Genomic DNA, 16,402 nt, shown 5'->3' on the forward strand with positions numbered 1-16,402 from the left:
CCCTCTTTGAGAAAGAAAAATGTTTAGAAAAGGGCTACATAAGATTACTGTAGATGGTGGAAGCCCCTTTATTTTCTAGATGCATACTAACTGAAAAACAACTTTATATATAGTTCATTAAACAGCTCTACATATTAGAATAAATGACTTAGAAATGGTGGATTCTTTCTTCTTGTTCAAACTTTGACCTCAGTAAAATCAGTTAATTTCTTTCTGGCCTTGTTTCTAAACCTTAATGACCCATTCGGTTGGCCTGAGACTGAAGTCTCAGAGTAAGCGAAGACACAAGTGCTTTCGGCAGTGTGCTTATGGTTCCAAGGAGGTATTCACCTGTTGGATGACTGATAGGAAAGGCTAATGTCAGGAATGAAAAGTCAGAATGAAGGAAAGGAATAAGATACAGTGGTGTGTGTGTGCATGTTTGTGTGTGTACATGTACATACTCATGTATACATACATGTACATACACACAGAAGGGGAAAGAAAACAACTTTATTATCAAAATAAGACAATATGTGTTGCCCTCCACTTCAGCAGAGAAAACCTCACAGATCCTTATTACATCTTTGGATCTTTTTTTCTTTTCTTAAACTTTTAATGTGTTATTTGTTTAACTTGTGGCTGTGAGGGGACTAGAATCCAGGCCCTTGCACATGCTGGACTGTAACTGAGCTAGGCCTACAGTCAGTATTGCCTTCTTGATACAGTGGAAAGATGCCATGAACTATCAAACACTTCGATTGAGACATTCCCCATTTACAAATTACAAGTCCACCCTTAATCTTCCCTGTAGAAAAACAGACTTAATTATGCAAAGCAAGTGACATTTTTAGTAAAAAAAAAATTCTTAAATATATCTTACAGCCAAAGGTAAGTATGCCTCAGTGCTCTGTGTGTCCTGACACTAACTGATCTTACTATAATGTATAGTTCAGGATGCTTTCACCAGTTCACATAGAGATGTGTGCCCTAATAGTGGATTTCCTTCTTGGGAAATGAATAAACCTCTTGAAATGGACAAGCTTAAGTACATAAAGCACAGCAGGAAATTGAACAGCTTTTATGTTGACATCATGACTATCCTCTCCCCTTTTCATCTTATCTCGTAAAAGCCAAATCTAAGTGTGATTCCAGAGAAGAAAGAATGATCTCTGCTTATGGTAGCAGTAAGAAGAAAACTTCATTTAACAACTTCCTGAGAATGAAGTAAATAAAATTAACATCATTCTAGCTGATGTTACACAATTTACAGATTTCTATGGTAGAAATTCAGACACCAACTCAGTTTAACTCAGACTTAATTGATATGTTAAAAACAAACATCCTGTAGCCACTGAAAAGTTCTATTTTAAAAACAACTTTGAAAGCAAGTAAGGCGAGTATGAGGTTTGAGAAAGAAAAGTTAACTCAAAGCCAGAGAAAGGGAATAGCTCCAGCAGACGTCACAAACAGATGTGGGCCTGAGGAGTCTCAGAGTTCTGCACATGATACTGAAAAATTGTGGATCTAGATATCCTGGAATGCCTAAAAATCCATAAGCTACATACAATACTAGAAAAGTCCACTCATTGTTTCAGGAAACTCACACTCAGTCTAGAGCCATAACTACAAACTGACAGATACGTTAAAGATAGATTAGATCTGGAAAGCCTACAGTCAGCATGCGTATGCAATTAGGACTCATACATCACATATGTGAACAATCCTGAAAGCAAAGAAAACCAGAAAAACCTCCTTCCAAGCCATTGATACAGGAAGAGACAAGCTTACAGCAAGAGGAATGCTATAATGGGATTACATTATAGTTCTGAGCACCCAAGGTACTCACTAAAATAATCCCAAGTATGGATGAATACACAGTTGTGAAATTAGAAACTTTACAAAAATGTTAGCTACCATGAGAGTGCTTCCAGTAACACAAACAAGAAAAGACCCATTCCATGAAGTAGGGATAATGGAGTAATTGGAAAGATGTTAAAAGAGTTTGAACAGTGTTTAAAGATAAAAAAACAAAGAATGTAGAAAAACTGTGACCAAAAAAGGTCACTGATGGTTACTCGTAGTCTATATAAAAATTGTAATTCAGAGATGAGGACAGCTATATTTAATAGCAAGTTGTTGCGCTTGAGACCTTCTTAGAAATCCTGGTAGAGGAAGATATTATGATGTGTGGAAAATGAAATGCCTTTTCTATTTTCACCCTTGCTTGTGGTTCTCTCATATCTGCTAAAAGTCAATCTCAGGATCTTTTAAAGCTCTTCAAGGAGGAATTATATGAATTTGAAATGCAAAATAGAATCTGTTATCAAAGTCATTGAAGCATGTCAGTCACACAACTGAAAAACATGTGAAGTTTTGAAATTAATTTATTGTCTTGCTTTCAACTTTCTCATTAATGGCAAAGAAAATATAGACCAATACTCATATTTGGACTTCACTAATTTTTCATTGCAAGCACAGATTTTATAAATAGTCATTCTACAAATAAATGAAAGTGTGCTGTGAGAATCTATTGAGTACACAATACTCACAACAAAACATTACATTTATTCTTATCATTATGTGTAAATTGTGTTTTTCTATCTTTTATTATCAGTAAAATATATAATAAATTTATGTGATACATGCATACTTATTTCTAAGACACTAGTTGTTAAATATTTATCAGTAAACTACTGATGGATTTATTTCTTATTCAGAACAGTTTGTGACAATAAGATACGGATGCCATCACTCAACAGCTGCTATACTCTTCTTCCCTCCTACTTACAAATACCCACTCACCCCAGACACCTACAGGCACACAGGGCCACACAAACCCTACTGCCACTACACTCATCACAGACTTCATTGTATTTGAATTTTCCTACATCGTAATCACATTGTAAAAAGTCCCGGCTTCATGGGCTCAGGAACAGTAGAACAATTGCTATGCTCAGTCTCCAGAAGAGGGGCGATGGGAAGGCAGGGGAGGGAGAGGGAAGAGGAGGAGATGGGAGATGGGAAGGGGAAAGGAGATGAGATGAGAAGAGAATCTTTGATTTAGGCTCTCATGGGATATAAATATTTGTACTACACTTTAGAGACATTCCTCCTGAGCCCATCCTTATCTTGAGTACATCTGTTTCAAGACAAAATCCGGTAAAGTAATAACTGTCAAAATAATTAAGCTGGTTGTGATTGCTACATTTGCAAGGTCTCAAAGCAATCTTCCAAGTGTTGATTCTCAGAGAGCTCTTTGAGAAAGAAAATTGTAGTAATGCTAAGGCAAAGGAGAACCGATCCAATCCATGGACTCCACTTGTATAAAATAAAATAAAATAAAATAAAATAAAATAAAATAAAATAAAATAAAATAAAATAAAATAAAATAAAATAAAATAAAATAAAATAAAACTTCACCTACCTTATTACTTAGCACTGAGGTACCAAATGACAAAGTTCTTTTTATTTTTATAATTTTCTGGCTGCTTAGATGTAAATGTGAATTGTCTATCTCCACTAATAAGACACACAGTTACAGAATGACTTTCAAACTGTCTGGAAACAAAACAATACAGTAGCTAACAGATGGCACTTCTAGATAGGATTTGACACATCAGGCAGGTATCAGAGATACGTAGATTCTGTTTTAGATTAATTGCCCAGTCAATGCAGAGATCCTTCCATGCCTCTTGGAAGAGGAGATCCCTACTCTTTAGCACATACTGAAAATAACTATTTGATAAAAGATCCCTTGGGAACTCTGCTTCCAATGTGGCAGATGATGGTTGAACAGTTTTACTGTTTGGGGCCATCAACATAAGGCTTCAGAATATTTACTCAGCACTGTATAAAATAAACTTCTGAAATATCTGTCTCTTCTGTTTATTTAACGAGGATCTTTCTGGTGGGAAGAGAAAAATGACTTAAAAGACAACGGACTTCACTGGCCAGTACTTTCTGTGCAGTGTCAAGGGGAAGGGCAAACACTGTTATTTGATGTACCACCTCAAGAAGTCCCCTTTTTACACACTACAATAATTGTTTTTCTCCATTAAAATCATACCAGTCATGGGCACCCACACACTGAGAATCACTTAAAGATACATACATACATTCATACATACATACATACATACACACATATATAAAAATATATATAATATATACACATATAAATTTTAACATAGCCCAAAAGAACACTAACCAATATTTATACCTATAATTATATGTGCTGGTAGTTTTAGTGATTAGAATCTCCCATAATAAAGTTTGTCATAATCTACTGATTTTTCTGTCATCTGGTTTATTGTTCCTTAAATACCTTCAATGTCATGAGAACGAAAGGCAAAAGGCATAGGTAAAATCATGTTCAGGTTTAGCAAACAGGGTCTTTTAAGGTGAATCATACATATTCTACAAGGAAATTTTACAAGAAAATGTTGAAAATAAATTGTCCCACGGATGTTCATAAATGAAATAACAAGATTGACATGGTCAGAATAAAAATATGTCTGTCTCAAGACCATATCACACTTCTCCTCAAATTTAATTTTTCCGTGGACAATCAAGTCTCAGAAAGCAAAAAACACTGAGCTAAATTTTGATGATGATTATGAGTTCATGATATAACTTTCCTATGCATTGTCTTCTTTGAGCTATCCAAAATTAATACCATCTTCCAACCTTATTGCAACCTTATTGCAACATACGAAATATAAAGTTAGGTCAGTTATATGAGCGAGAATTGTTGAGACCAAGGTTGGATAAAGCACAGGGACAAATAGCCAAACGAATGGAAACACATGAACTATGAACCAATGGCTGAGGGGTCACCAACTGGATCAGGCCCTCTGAATGGGTGAGACAGTTGATTGGCTTGATCTGTTTGGGAGGCATCCAGGCAGTGGGACCAGGTCCTGTGCTCATTGCATGAGTTGGCTGTTTGAAACCTGGGGCCTATGCAGGATTGCTTGGCTCGGCCTGGGAGGAGGGGACTGGACCTACCTGGACTGAGTCTACCAGGTTGATCTCAGTCCTCGGGGGAGGCTTTGCCCTGGAGGAGGTGGGAATGGGGGGTGGGCTGGGGGGAAAGTGAGGGGGGTAGGAGGGGGGAGAACAAGGGAATCCGTGGCTGATATGTAGAACTGAATTGTATTGCAAAATAAAAATAAATAAAATAAAAAAGTAAAGTTAGGTTAGGAGCATCATCTCAGGGGCAATGGTCATGACAGATCTAAATATAAGATCCAAATTTCTATAATTTTAGTTCAATGTACTTTCTATAAAGCATAACTGTCTCACTTTTACCCAACTTCAGATGAAGTATGTGTGCAAAGACATGGTCTCTAATTTGTGTCAAGTATATTGTCCCAATTCTTGACCTTTACAGATTTGACAACTACAGAAGAAGCCAAAGATCCAGGACCTGAAATTTGAGAAGGAATATGTTAATATTACAATAAAATAAATACTTGTCAATGTATATTTATGTGGATAAGCCCAACCTATTGCCAAATATCTGTGTGTGTATGGGTTCCTCGCACTTCACTTCGTCTTCACATAGACTCTAACTCCTATGTAGTTGTTCCTTTCTGAAACCAATCATCAAAGAAAGCCATTTTCTAGTTGTGGTGATAAAAGATATTTGGATTCAGAAAGTAATAGTTATTAGAACATGAAAGCTATGGATAAATTTAATACAGAATGAGGACTTTGTCTATAGCAGAGAATGAATATGGAAGCTCCACAAGGAAAATATTTTAAAGTGGTTTTATCTAGTGTTCTAAACAATGGGAAAATATGTTTTGTCTAGAAAACTTTATGCTATGTATGCTGGCTAGTTTTGTGTGTCAGCTTGTCAGTGGAGGAAATTCCTCCATGAGACCCAGCTGTAAGGCATTTTCTCATTAGTAATTGATGTGTCAAGGCTCAATGAATTGTGAGTGGTGCCATCCCTGTGCTGGTGGTCCTGGGTTCTATTAGAAGACAGGCTGAGCAAGCCATGAGGAGCATGAGTAGGCCAGTAAGCAGCATCTCTCCATGGCCTCTGCATTAACTCCTGCCCTGTTTGGGTCCTTGTCCTGACTTCCTTCAGTAATGAACAGCAATGTTGAAGTGTAAGTCAAATAAACCCTTTCCTCCTCAACTTGCTTTTTTTTTTTGGTCATGGTGTTTCATTGCAGCAATAAAAACCTTAACTAAGACACTATGATATAGTTATAAGTTGAGGAATTCTTGTATCAAATGCCAGCAATGTATTTTCTGTACCTTTCTTCCCATAATTATTTACTTAGCAAGAAAAAAGCATACAATTAATTCTAGCAAAATTATAAATACCTGTAAATATGATGAGAAATTCATAATTAAAATATACATAACAGAGTACCAAACTCTTATCTAGAATTATTTAAGCACTGTAAGTGATCTAAATAACACAGAATATATGGCAATACTTAGTTTTTCCTGTAAATATATTTTATAGATATATTTATAAATCAACATTTTAATTTTAGTTTATAAGTTAGGATCCTCCAGAAAGGCAGAATCAATGTGATGACAGATAATTTATTAAGAGGATTAATACAAGTGATTATGGAAATTGAGACCGACCACAGCAAGCTTTTGCAAGCTAAACAAGCAAGACAATAGCAAGCCTTAAATTTTAGAACCAGGAAAGCTTCTGGTATACCTCTCAGTGGAGAAGTTGAAGACACAAGAGGTCTTGAGTCTGTTGGTGGCTACAGTTGAGTCCAAGAATGAGAGAACTAATATCCAGAAGCAGGGGAAGAAGAGTGTCTAGAGTCTAGGAATTTTCTAGTAGTGACCGTTTTCCATGAGTGACTGTTGTGTCACCATGATCAAAGTAATGGGCAAAATAACTTTTAAGGAGGAGGGATTTTTTTAGGCTTGTATGTTCATAAAGTTCAGTTCCTGGTAGCTTGGCCTCCTGCAAAACTTGGGCAGAAAACACAGTGACAGAGGGCTACAATGAAAGAAGTACTTCTCTGTTTCATGACATATAGGAAATAAATAGCAAGGGATGTGTAACACGAATTGCTAAACAGCTTTATTAAAAAAAAAAAAAAACTGGTACCGGATATTGGGGTGAAAGCTGAAAGATCAGAGAAACAGAGCAAGTCACAGCCAACTTCACCTCGCCAACTCCTCAGCTGATCCTGTTTCCATGAATCTTCAGACCAAAAGCCTCTGAGTCCTCACCCAAGAGTTTCTCATTTAAACTGCTGCTGCCACTAGATTACCTGTATTGTAATTGGGGACCAGCCTCTAAGGTGGCTGTAACCAAATCTTTCCACTCTTGAGGGATAATTCTATTACAAGTTGACCACAAGTTTAACATCTGCTTCAGGAAAGACGAGTGGATGCCATATGAGACTACTGCTGCTTTGAATCTCCTCAAATCTAACATTTGCAGAGGAGTTCAATCATCTCGTACACAGCCTTGAGTTGAGCATTTGGCAGTTCCTGTAAGGTTACTGGATAGATTAAGATTGGCTTTTTGAAAACCTTAGGCTGTTTCTCTGTTACCTTTTAATGCAATGCTGAGATTGGTTCACCTTTGCATTCCTCTGTCTGGGTCTGAATATCTCTATTATCTGTTTCAACAAGTTTTTCTAAAACTTTTATCTTGGCACTCACATTGTCCAACTTTTTAAATGACAAAACATAAATGATCAAACAAGTAATATACATAATTGGCATTACATCTATCCCATCAACATTAATTGTCCTCTCATTTAGTTGTTCCATTTCAGACCACCTAATGTGTTATCAAACAGAGACCAAACACCCACCGTTGTAAAAATGTTTCCCATTTTTTAATGTGGGGAAAAAATTCTCTTTACCTAATTTCTCCCTTTAAGAAATCTTAATTGACGCAACAACTCTGCCGACTACATAGAATAGTAGAAACACAAGCGGGTTTCAAGGCAGCTACCTAGTGTGGTGGCAGCCTGAGATGTGGATCCAGGAAGAGCCCTAGCCCACATGGGGTGGAGACTCTGGCTGTGTGCAGCTCGGGCCTGAGCCCCAGGCAAGTGACTTTTTCATGAATTCATGCCACAAACATTGGGTTGCCAGATGTAACATGATTCTTAAAAGGTCTTATTAATAGAAAACCTGGAGCCAGATAATGGTATGAAAGCTGAAAGATCAGAGGACAGAACCAGCCACTAAATTAGACATAGAGGTCAGGCAGTGGTGGCACACACCTTTAATCCTATCACTCAGGAGGCAAAGATCCATCTGGATCTCTGTGAGTTCAAGGCAACACTGGGATACATGAGAGAAGCAGAACCAGGCAGTGGTGACATATGCCTTTAATTCCAGGAAGTAATGTGGCAGGACACAGAAAGGTATATAAGGCATGAGGAAACAGGAACTCTCTCTCTTTAGACTGAGCATTTCGTAGAGGTAAGAACTTGTGGCTGACTTGCTCTGCTTCTCTGATCTTTCAGATCAGATCTAAAAAAGTCTCATGTATGTGACCAGAAATAATGATGACCAGCTATCAAGGTATCCCTTAATCCTTTCACATCAACACCAAAATTTAATCACCATTCTATATCATTTTTCCTAAAATAGATTATAATAGGAAGAAACAAATTAAAGTCTATATGGTCGTAATAGTGGATATTCTATTATTGATATGCCTTCTCACTTATAAAGAATTATCCTATGCTCTTAAATAATTTTAATTTTAAAGGCAAGTCCTTGTAAATAATATTTAGAACTCTCAAAAAAGAAAAATAATTAGGGATCATTTCCATTTGATTCTTTCATGTCAGTTCTTGGGAGAGGTACAGCATAATTGCAATGCTATAAAGTAATAATTTATTTACTTTTCAATTTTTATATTAGCTTGAATTGTATAATTTCCCCAAAGCCCTCATAATAACTTTTTTTAATCACATACAAGAATTGTTGGAAAATAGGGCACCTCTGAGTTTTCCTTTGTATGTTAACTGTCCATCCTTGTCTCTCAATAAGAACAGGAAGAGATTTGCTCATTTATTTTTTTTCTCTTTCTCAGGTAAACCTCTGAACATCCCTTGCAAAGCATTCTTTGGATTCAGTGGAGAATCTGGACCAATGATCTATTGGATGAAAGGCGAGAAGTTTATTGAAGAGCTGGCAGGTCACATTAGAGAAGGTGAAATAAGGTATAGGAGGCCCGTTGTTTCTTTTTCTCTGCTGTCTTTGCAATTCATCAGTAAATCATGCCAGGAGGGATTCACTGCAACTTCAAGCCATTCTAGTCTCTAAGACCTGATATGTTGGAGAGATCAAGAGTGATACCTTCCATTAAAAAAATGTACATTTGCAAAAAATGCTTATTTTCAAGTGTCTAATAGTCTTTTCTGAGGTTTTTGGAGGATGCCATCAAAATATAATGTTGCCCTCAAAGCTTTCAAAGCAAATCTCATCATGTTTCCAAAGCTTAGGCCACTGTTTCTACACTGGTAAGAGCAGAGCTTTAAACTTTGCAGGTTACATCTAAGTTTGCTGGACAAATCTCTGTTCACTCTTTGGGAATCAAACAACCTTCATATGTCATAAATGTAAAGCTGTAGTAGCAGTAGCAATCTGATACTCTGCCAAAATAACTGTTGATTTGTGTTAGTATTTATTTGTCCCAGCATCCACTGCTTTTCTGAAGGAGACTGATCCTTCAGTTTAGTACCTCTTTCAATGTTTTTCACTGTCCTCTTATTGTTATATCATGTGTAACTGTCAGTTCAACTTATTTGGCCTTGTGTTTTCATTCTAATTATTTCTTTTAGTTTTTGAGATTATAATATAATTACACCATTCGCCCTTCCCTTTCCTCCCTCAAAACTCTCCTTGCTCTCTTTCAAATTCATGGCCTCTCTTTTTCTATAATTGCTGTTATATACATCTATGTATACAACCTACTCAATCTGTGTAATGTTACTTTCTGTATGTTTTTAGGGCCAGTTGGTGTTGGATAACTAGTTGGTGTGCTCTTTCCTGGGGTAGGCTATCTCTCCCTCTGTCAGCATCCCTTAGTTGCCTGCAGTGTAGGGCTGGACCCTCTTGGGCTTTCCTCTACTCTCTTTAGCATATCTGTTGTTGTCCTTGTTCATCTCATGTTTGGACAGTCATGATGGTAAAACTTATGTGTATGTGTAGCTTCTGACATCCCTGGGAAATACAATCTCACACAACAAGCAACCTGTTCCTCTGTCTCTTATCAATCTTTCTATCTCTTCTGCAGTGTTCCCTGAACCTTAGGTGTGGGGGTTGTTTTGTAGATGTATCTAATGGGACTGGGCTCCACAACTCGGCATTATGATTGGTTGTGGTTTTCTGTAATGATATTTGTCTGTTGCAAAGAGAACTTTCTTTGATGCAGGGTGAGGACTGCACTAATATTCGGGTATAAAGACAAATGTTCAGACTAGAGTTAGGGATTGATGTATCAACTCTTTTTCTGTCCTTACAGCCAGCTCCCAAATAATGACATGGAGACTTATTAATTATGAAAGCTCAGCCTATAGCTTAGGCTTGTTCCTAACTAGATCTTATAACTTAAATTAACCCACTTACATTAATCTATGTTCTATCACATGGCATTACCTCTCTTTCATCTTGTACCTCCCGTTTCCTCTGCATGTCTCTTAGCATCTTCTCCATGCCTAGTTTCCTCTTCCTCATCCTTTCTCTCCTTGGAAATCCAGTCTATACCTCTTGTCTAGCTATTGGAATTCAGCTTTTTATTATACCAATTACAACAAATACATCTTCCCACAGTGTGCAAATATCGTACAACATCCCCCCCTTTTGTCTAAATAAAAAAGGAAAAGTTTTAACTCTACCGTAGTAAATCTATATACAGTAAGAACAATTATTAGGTAAAGATTACATTCACAATGCTCAGTCCATTTGTTTTTGGTAAATTCAGAAAATGTACTGTATTATCTATACTATCTTAGTGAGTCCAAAGTTTTATACCTAAACCACTTTCTATCATAACTTGTACTGCCATCTTAAAAAAATATCTTTTTAGACCTTAAAACATTTTTTTAGATAAACAATGTAAACTTTTGTTTTTCAACATTATCAATTTTATGTCTCTTATATAAGTTTCTATTCTGAATTCTGCAATGTTGTGGCATCCATCTTTAGCCTACAGGCCTAGAATATCTGACAGCTTTTTCCATGAAGCAAGAATTTTGAAGAACTGTCCCACCTTGTTTTGTCAAAGTTTGGCAGTCATTTTTTTTGTGTCCTGCTTGTCCCATTTGGACAGCATACTGTCAACAGTCAAGGGAAGGACAGTTTCTTTCCCAAATGGCTAGCTTTGACACATTGAAAGCAAACTCCATATGGAGGTTCTTCTATGACCATCATCTTCTTTGAAGTAGATTGGTGCTGCCAGGAGCAGATGTGTCTCACTGTCATGAAAAGCCTTATGTTCTTAAAATATTTTAAATGCCATATTCTGTAGTTCTTTGAAGTGTTTGAAGACCAACTATCTCCTGAAAATATATCTGTTTGACCTTGAAAATATATCTAATTTGACTATAAGTTTGATTGTTACAGATGAATAATTACTAACCTTTCTTTATTAACCTAAATAGCTTTCAAGGACTAAAATTTTACATTACATTTTTAAATGAGCTGCATAGGTATAATACCTTAAACAAGAGTAGAAACATATATATGGTATAAGAAAATAACTTTGGGCCGAGCAGTGGTGGGGCATGCTTTTTTAATTTATTTTATAATTTAATTTTACATATCAGCCACGGATTCCCCTCTCTTCCCTCCTCTAGTCCCCCCTACCCTCCCCCCAGCCCACCTCCCATTCCCATCTCCTCCAGGGCAAGGACTCCCCTGGGGATTTCAAGTCAGCTTGGTTAGATTCAATTGGGGCAGGTCCAGTCCCCTCCTCCCTTCGCCCAGGCTGAGCAAAGTGTCCCTGCATAGGCCCCAGGTTCCGAACAGCCAGCTCATGCACTAAGGACAGGTCCTGGTCCCACTGCCTGGGGGCCTCCCAAACCGTTCAAGTTAATCAACTGTCTCACTTATCAGCTCCGGGAGTCCAATCGGCAAGAAAGAGGAGGGATTGTATGAGAGAGAATTGTTGAGACCATGATTGGAAAAAGCACAGGGACAAATAGCCAAACTAGTGGAAACACATGAACTATGAACCAATAGCTGAGGTGCCCCCAACTGGATCAGGCCCTCTGGATAAGTGAGACAATTGATTAACTTGAACTGTTTGGGAGGCATCCAGGCAGTGGCTGGGAGCCATGTTTCTGTATGCCAAGGGCTGCCTGGGAGACTACAAGACTAGGAAGCCATGTCTAGCCCCATGTTTGTGTGTTTTGGAACTTTGTTTTAAGCTTTCTCATGTCCTCTACGGAAGTATGCACCCCATGTTGGGCACCATATACAGGGAATCTTCTTTTTGTCCTGCCAGCTAGCTCCCAAATAATGGCACAGAGACTTATTGTTAATTATGAAAGTTCGGCCTATGTTTAGGCTTGTTCCTAACTAGCTCTTATAACTTAAATTAACCCATTTATAATAATCTATGTTCTATCATGTGACATTACCTCTCTTCTATCTTGCACTTCCTGTTTTCTGACTGTGTGTCCTGGCATCTCCTGCATGCCTAGCTTCCTCCTCCTCCTCCTCCTTTCTCTCCCAGGAAACCCTGCCTATCTCTCCTGCCTAGCTATTGGCCATTCAGGATTTTATTACACCAATCACAACAATACATCTTCATACAGTGTAAAAATATCCCACAACAGATTGGGCTGGGTTATCTCCTCATTTGTGCAATAAAAAAGTGAATATTCTTTCAGTCATGTATATAGTGGACATTGATAGATGTGAGCACACTTTCCCTTCATTCTCACCAAGAATTATTCAATAGAAATAAGTATAATTTTCACAGAACTTGTAATACATACTTTCCTGTATTTTTCTTTCTGAGACAGTCTTGCTATGTTGTCCAGGTTAGTCTTAGAATTCCTGTGCTCAAGGATCCTCCCAATACAGCACTCCAAATAGATAGAACTGTAGGCATATGTGCACTATGCTTGGCTCAAGTTTTCTTGAATATATATTACAGCACTGTACATGAAAAAACATACTGAGCCGGGCGGTGGTGGCGTACGCCTTTAATCCCAGCACTCGGGAGGCAGAGCCAGGCAGATCTCTGTGAGTTCGAGGCCAGCCTGGGCTACCAAGTGAGTTCCAGGAAAGGCGCAAAACTACACAGAGAAACCCTGTCTCGAAAAACCAAAAAAAAAAAAACAAAAAAAAAACTGTATAATACTTACCATAATTGGTGTGATTTATGATTTTTCCTGTTTCAATCAATCTTCATGTGTTTACACAATAATTATAACCTATAGATTCATAACATTGAGGATCCATAATCCCCCAAATCAAATATAAAAATTGAAAAGGATTATATTTCTAAGAAACATATTTTAGGAAAATATATTTGACATCATCAGTTATCAGAAAATCTAAACCATGTGACACCACTTCATACTCCTTAGGATGGCTTCAATAAAAAATATGAGCTATAAATTATCCTGGTGAAGATGTGGAGAAATTGGGAACCTCACACCCTGGTGATTCAAATGCGAAGTGGTGTAACAACCTTGAATAACAATCTGATAAATCCTCAAATGCTTAAACATAGTCTACTAGATGATACAGCACTATACCTCCTAGGTATATTCCTGACACAAATCAGAGCACATATCCCCATAAGAATATGTATATGAATCTTGATAGCAACATTATAATGAGTGAAAGGTAGATACAATCTAAATGTCTATCAAGTAAGGAATAGAAAAAGGAAATGTAGTTATATTTATGCTGTGACATTATTTTATATAAGCAATTTTGAAGTACTGGCATGTACTAACAACATGAACAAACATGAAGACATTCGGAAAAATAAGCCAGTGGCAAATTTTATGGTTTTATTTAAAAGAAATTTCTAGAATAGGCAAAACTACAGAGTTGTAAAGGTGATTCCTGCCTGCCCAAGGCTGGTGTGGATGGGTGGTATAACCGGTGTTTATAGTCACATTGCATAGATGCAATATTTTTGCAAATGCAGTCAAATTCAAATTAACATAAATGCACATTTTCATGTGTACATTTCAGTGATTTTTTTGTACCTTCATAATATTGTACCACTACTAACCTCATCTACTACAAGAACAGTTTCAAGACGCCAAAAGAAAATTTTAGGCCTCATAGAATATGGTTTCTTTTTGAGGAAATAAAGTTTTTTAGAGGGGGCGGGAGAAATGGCTCAGAGGTTAAGAGAACTGACTGCTCTTTCTGAGGACCCAGGCTCAACTCCCAGCACCCACATGGCAGCTCACAACTATTTATAGCTCTAGTTCGAAGGGATCTGACAACCTCAAATAGACACCAATGTACATAAAATAAATATAGTGAAGAAAGAAATAAGTATTTTAGAATCAAATCATGGTGATGGTTGCACATATTTTCAATATTATAAAACAATGAAACGTGGAGCTTCAATGGACAAATTGTGTAATACGTTAATCTTATCTTAATAAAACCATTTTCAGAGTATTTTGAGGTATGGTATTCTAAAGCTCAGGCTAGCATGAATTCCTAACCCTCCCTAGTGCTGATGATTACAGTCATGAACTACCATACCAGGCTTTTTGATAAAGCTGTTTTCACTGTGCATTTTTCCAGGTTTCTTTTTTTCCATTAAATCAGCTCTTGAAGAATTTTGTACAGTGTGTTTTGATTATATTCATTCCCTTCCCCCAACCCCTCTCGGATCCATCACCTTTCACTACCCACCAAACTCTGTGTCCACATTTTTTCTTTTCTTTTTCTTCAAAACCCATTAAGTCTAATTTGTGGCACCCATATAATCTCAGATGTTTTTATTTTAATTACATTGGTACCTGGCATAGCATAGATCTTCAGCAAATAATGAGTCTCAACTTTAAAGCTCATTTGAATTTGACATTTTCTGCTTAGTACCATTTTATTAGGAAATTTTTTAATGATTTAATTGCATCTAATATAGTTGGATTTATTTTAACTCATTTTAGAATACTCGTGCTTAAAATTGTTATCAATATATCTACTTTAAAATATACCACTCTTCATTTTTTTTTCTGAGAAAGCAACTGTCCCTCAAAAGGACACATGTTAAATACATTTGTACCTACTTAGCTCCTAATTGAATTTCTACTACCCAAAAGCTCAGAGCTCAGTTTCTTAAACAAGAATGGTAATTATATGAAACTAAAGTAGTTACCTCCCCGTTCTTGGATGTGACTGAGTGGTTTTTAAAATAAACAGTTTTATTGGACTATAATTGACAGGCAATAAACAACACACAAGGTTTACAATCCATACAAGCTGATTGATGTTTGCATATGCTTGCAAAACTGTTGCCATAAAGGAGTTATCACCTCTTGTTTCCTGGTGCCCCTTTGAAATCCTTCTTTTCACTATAAATCAGTCTAAATTTTGTAGTTTTATATAAACAGAATAATATCAGAGATATACTTTGTGTTTGGATTATTCCACTTGATGAGTCATTCTGAGAATTAGCCATTTTGTGTTTTGTGCATAAATAGCTCGTTTTCATAACATCAATGAGTGCTAGTATGAGGAGAGAATGTATAAAAATTGAGCTGTCCATTTACCTGTTGATTGCATTTGGGTTATATCTAATTTAAAACCAGTAAAGATGACATAAACATTCATATATGTGTCTTTATGCAGGTATACTTCCTTTTCCTCGGCAAAATATCTAGATATGGAGTAGGCAAGTCATATAAAGTCATTCACTTATTTTGGAATATTTTAAACTATATTTTAGTGCAATTTATGGCAAATTTATTTTTAATTCATGTATCACACTCATTTAATATTTTTCAGTGTAGTATCACTTATAAATGAGATCATTTAATCAAACACATTTATTGGATCAAAGAACAGAGGCATAAAGGCTAGAAATGTCTTACTAGTTTATTCTTATAGACCATGCTGTTCTACATACCAATCTGGAACTATTCTTTTAAGGACACACAGATCTATATGGAGAGAATAAAGCCATATGAATTGTTTTTCAAAATAGACTTTAAACACAAAATAAATAAAACAGAAAATATGCAAAAGGACATGTGATACAGAATTATTAGTATTCATTGTATGTGCATTAAAATACACATTACTTTGAATTTAATTTAATCCCACTTTTACTCTGGGTTTCCTAGTTTTAACTCACAATAAGACATGATACACAACAGACAAATGAAATGTACTGAAAAGAATAAATGAACTCACAGTTGCTAATACTACTGAGAGCTGGAAACATTTCAGCAAATGACAAGCACATTCC

At 36.6% G+C, this 16,402-nt stretch overlaps 1 protein-coding gene across 1 annotated transcript in view; it reads left to right on the top strand.

Annotated features, from left to right (window-relative positions):
• Il1rapl2 (interleukin 1 receptor accessory protein like 2) overlaps positions 1–16,402 on the top strand; it is a 68,368-nt gene that overhangs the window by 1,867 nt on the left and 50,099 nt on the right. The window contains exon 2 of the mRNA XM_059251499.1: positions 9,035–9,164. Coding sequence (XP_059107482.1) covers positions 9,035–9,164 — 130 coding nt within the window. The remainder of the gene's footprint in view (positions 1–9,034; positions 9,165–16,402) is intronic.

Source organism: Peromyscus eremicus, chromosome X (assembly GCF_949786415.1).
Source record: "Peromyscus eremicus chromosome X, PerEre_H2_v1, whole genome shotgun sequence".
NCBI classification, from domain to species: domain Eukaryota; kingdom Metazoa; phylum Chordata; class Mammalia; order Rodentia; family Cricetidae; genus Peromyscus; species Peromyscus eremicus.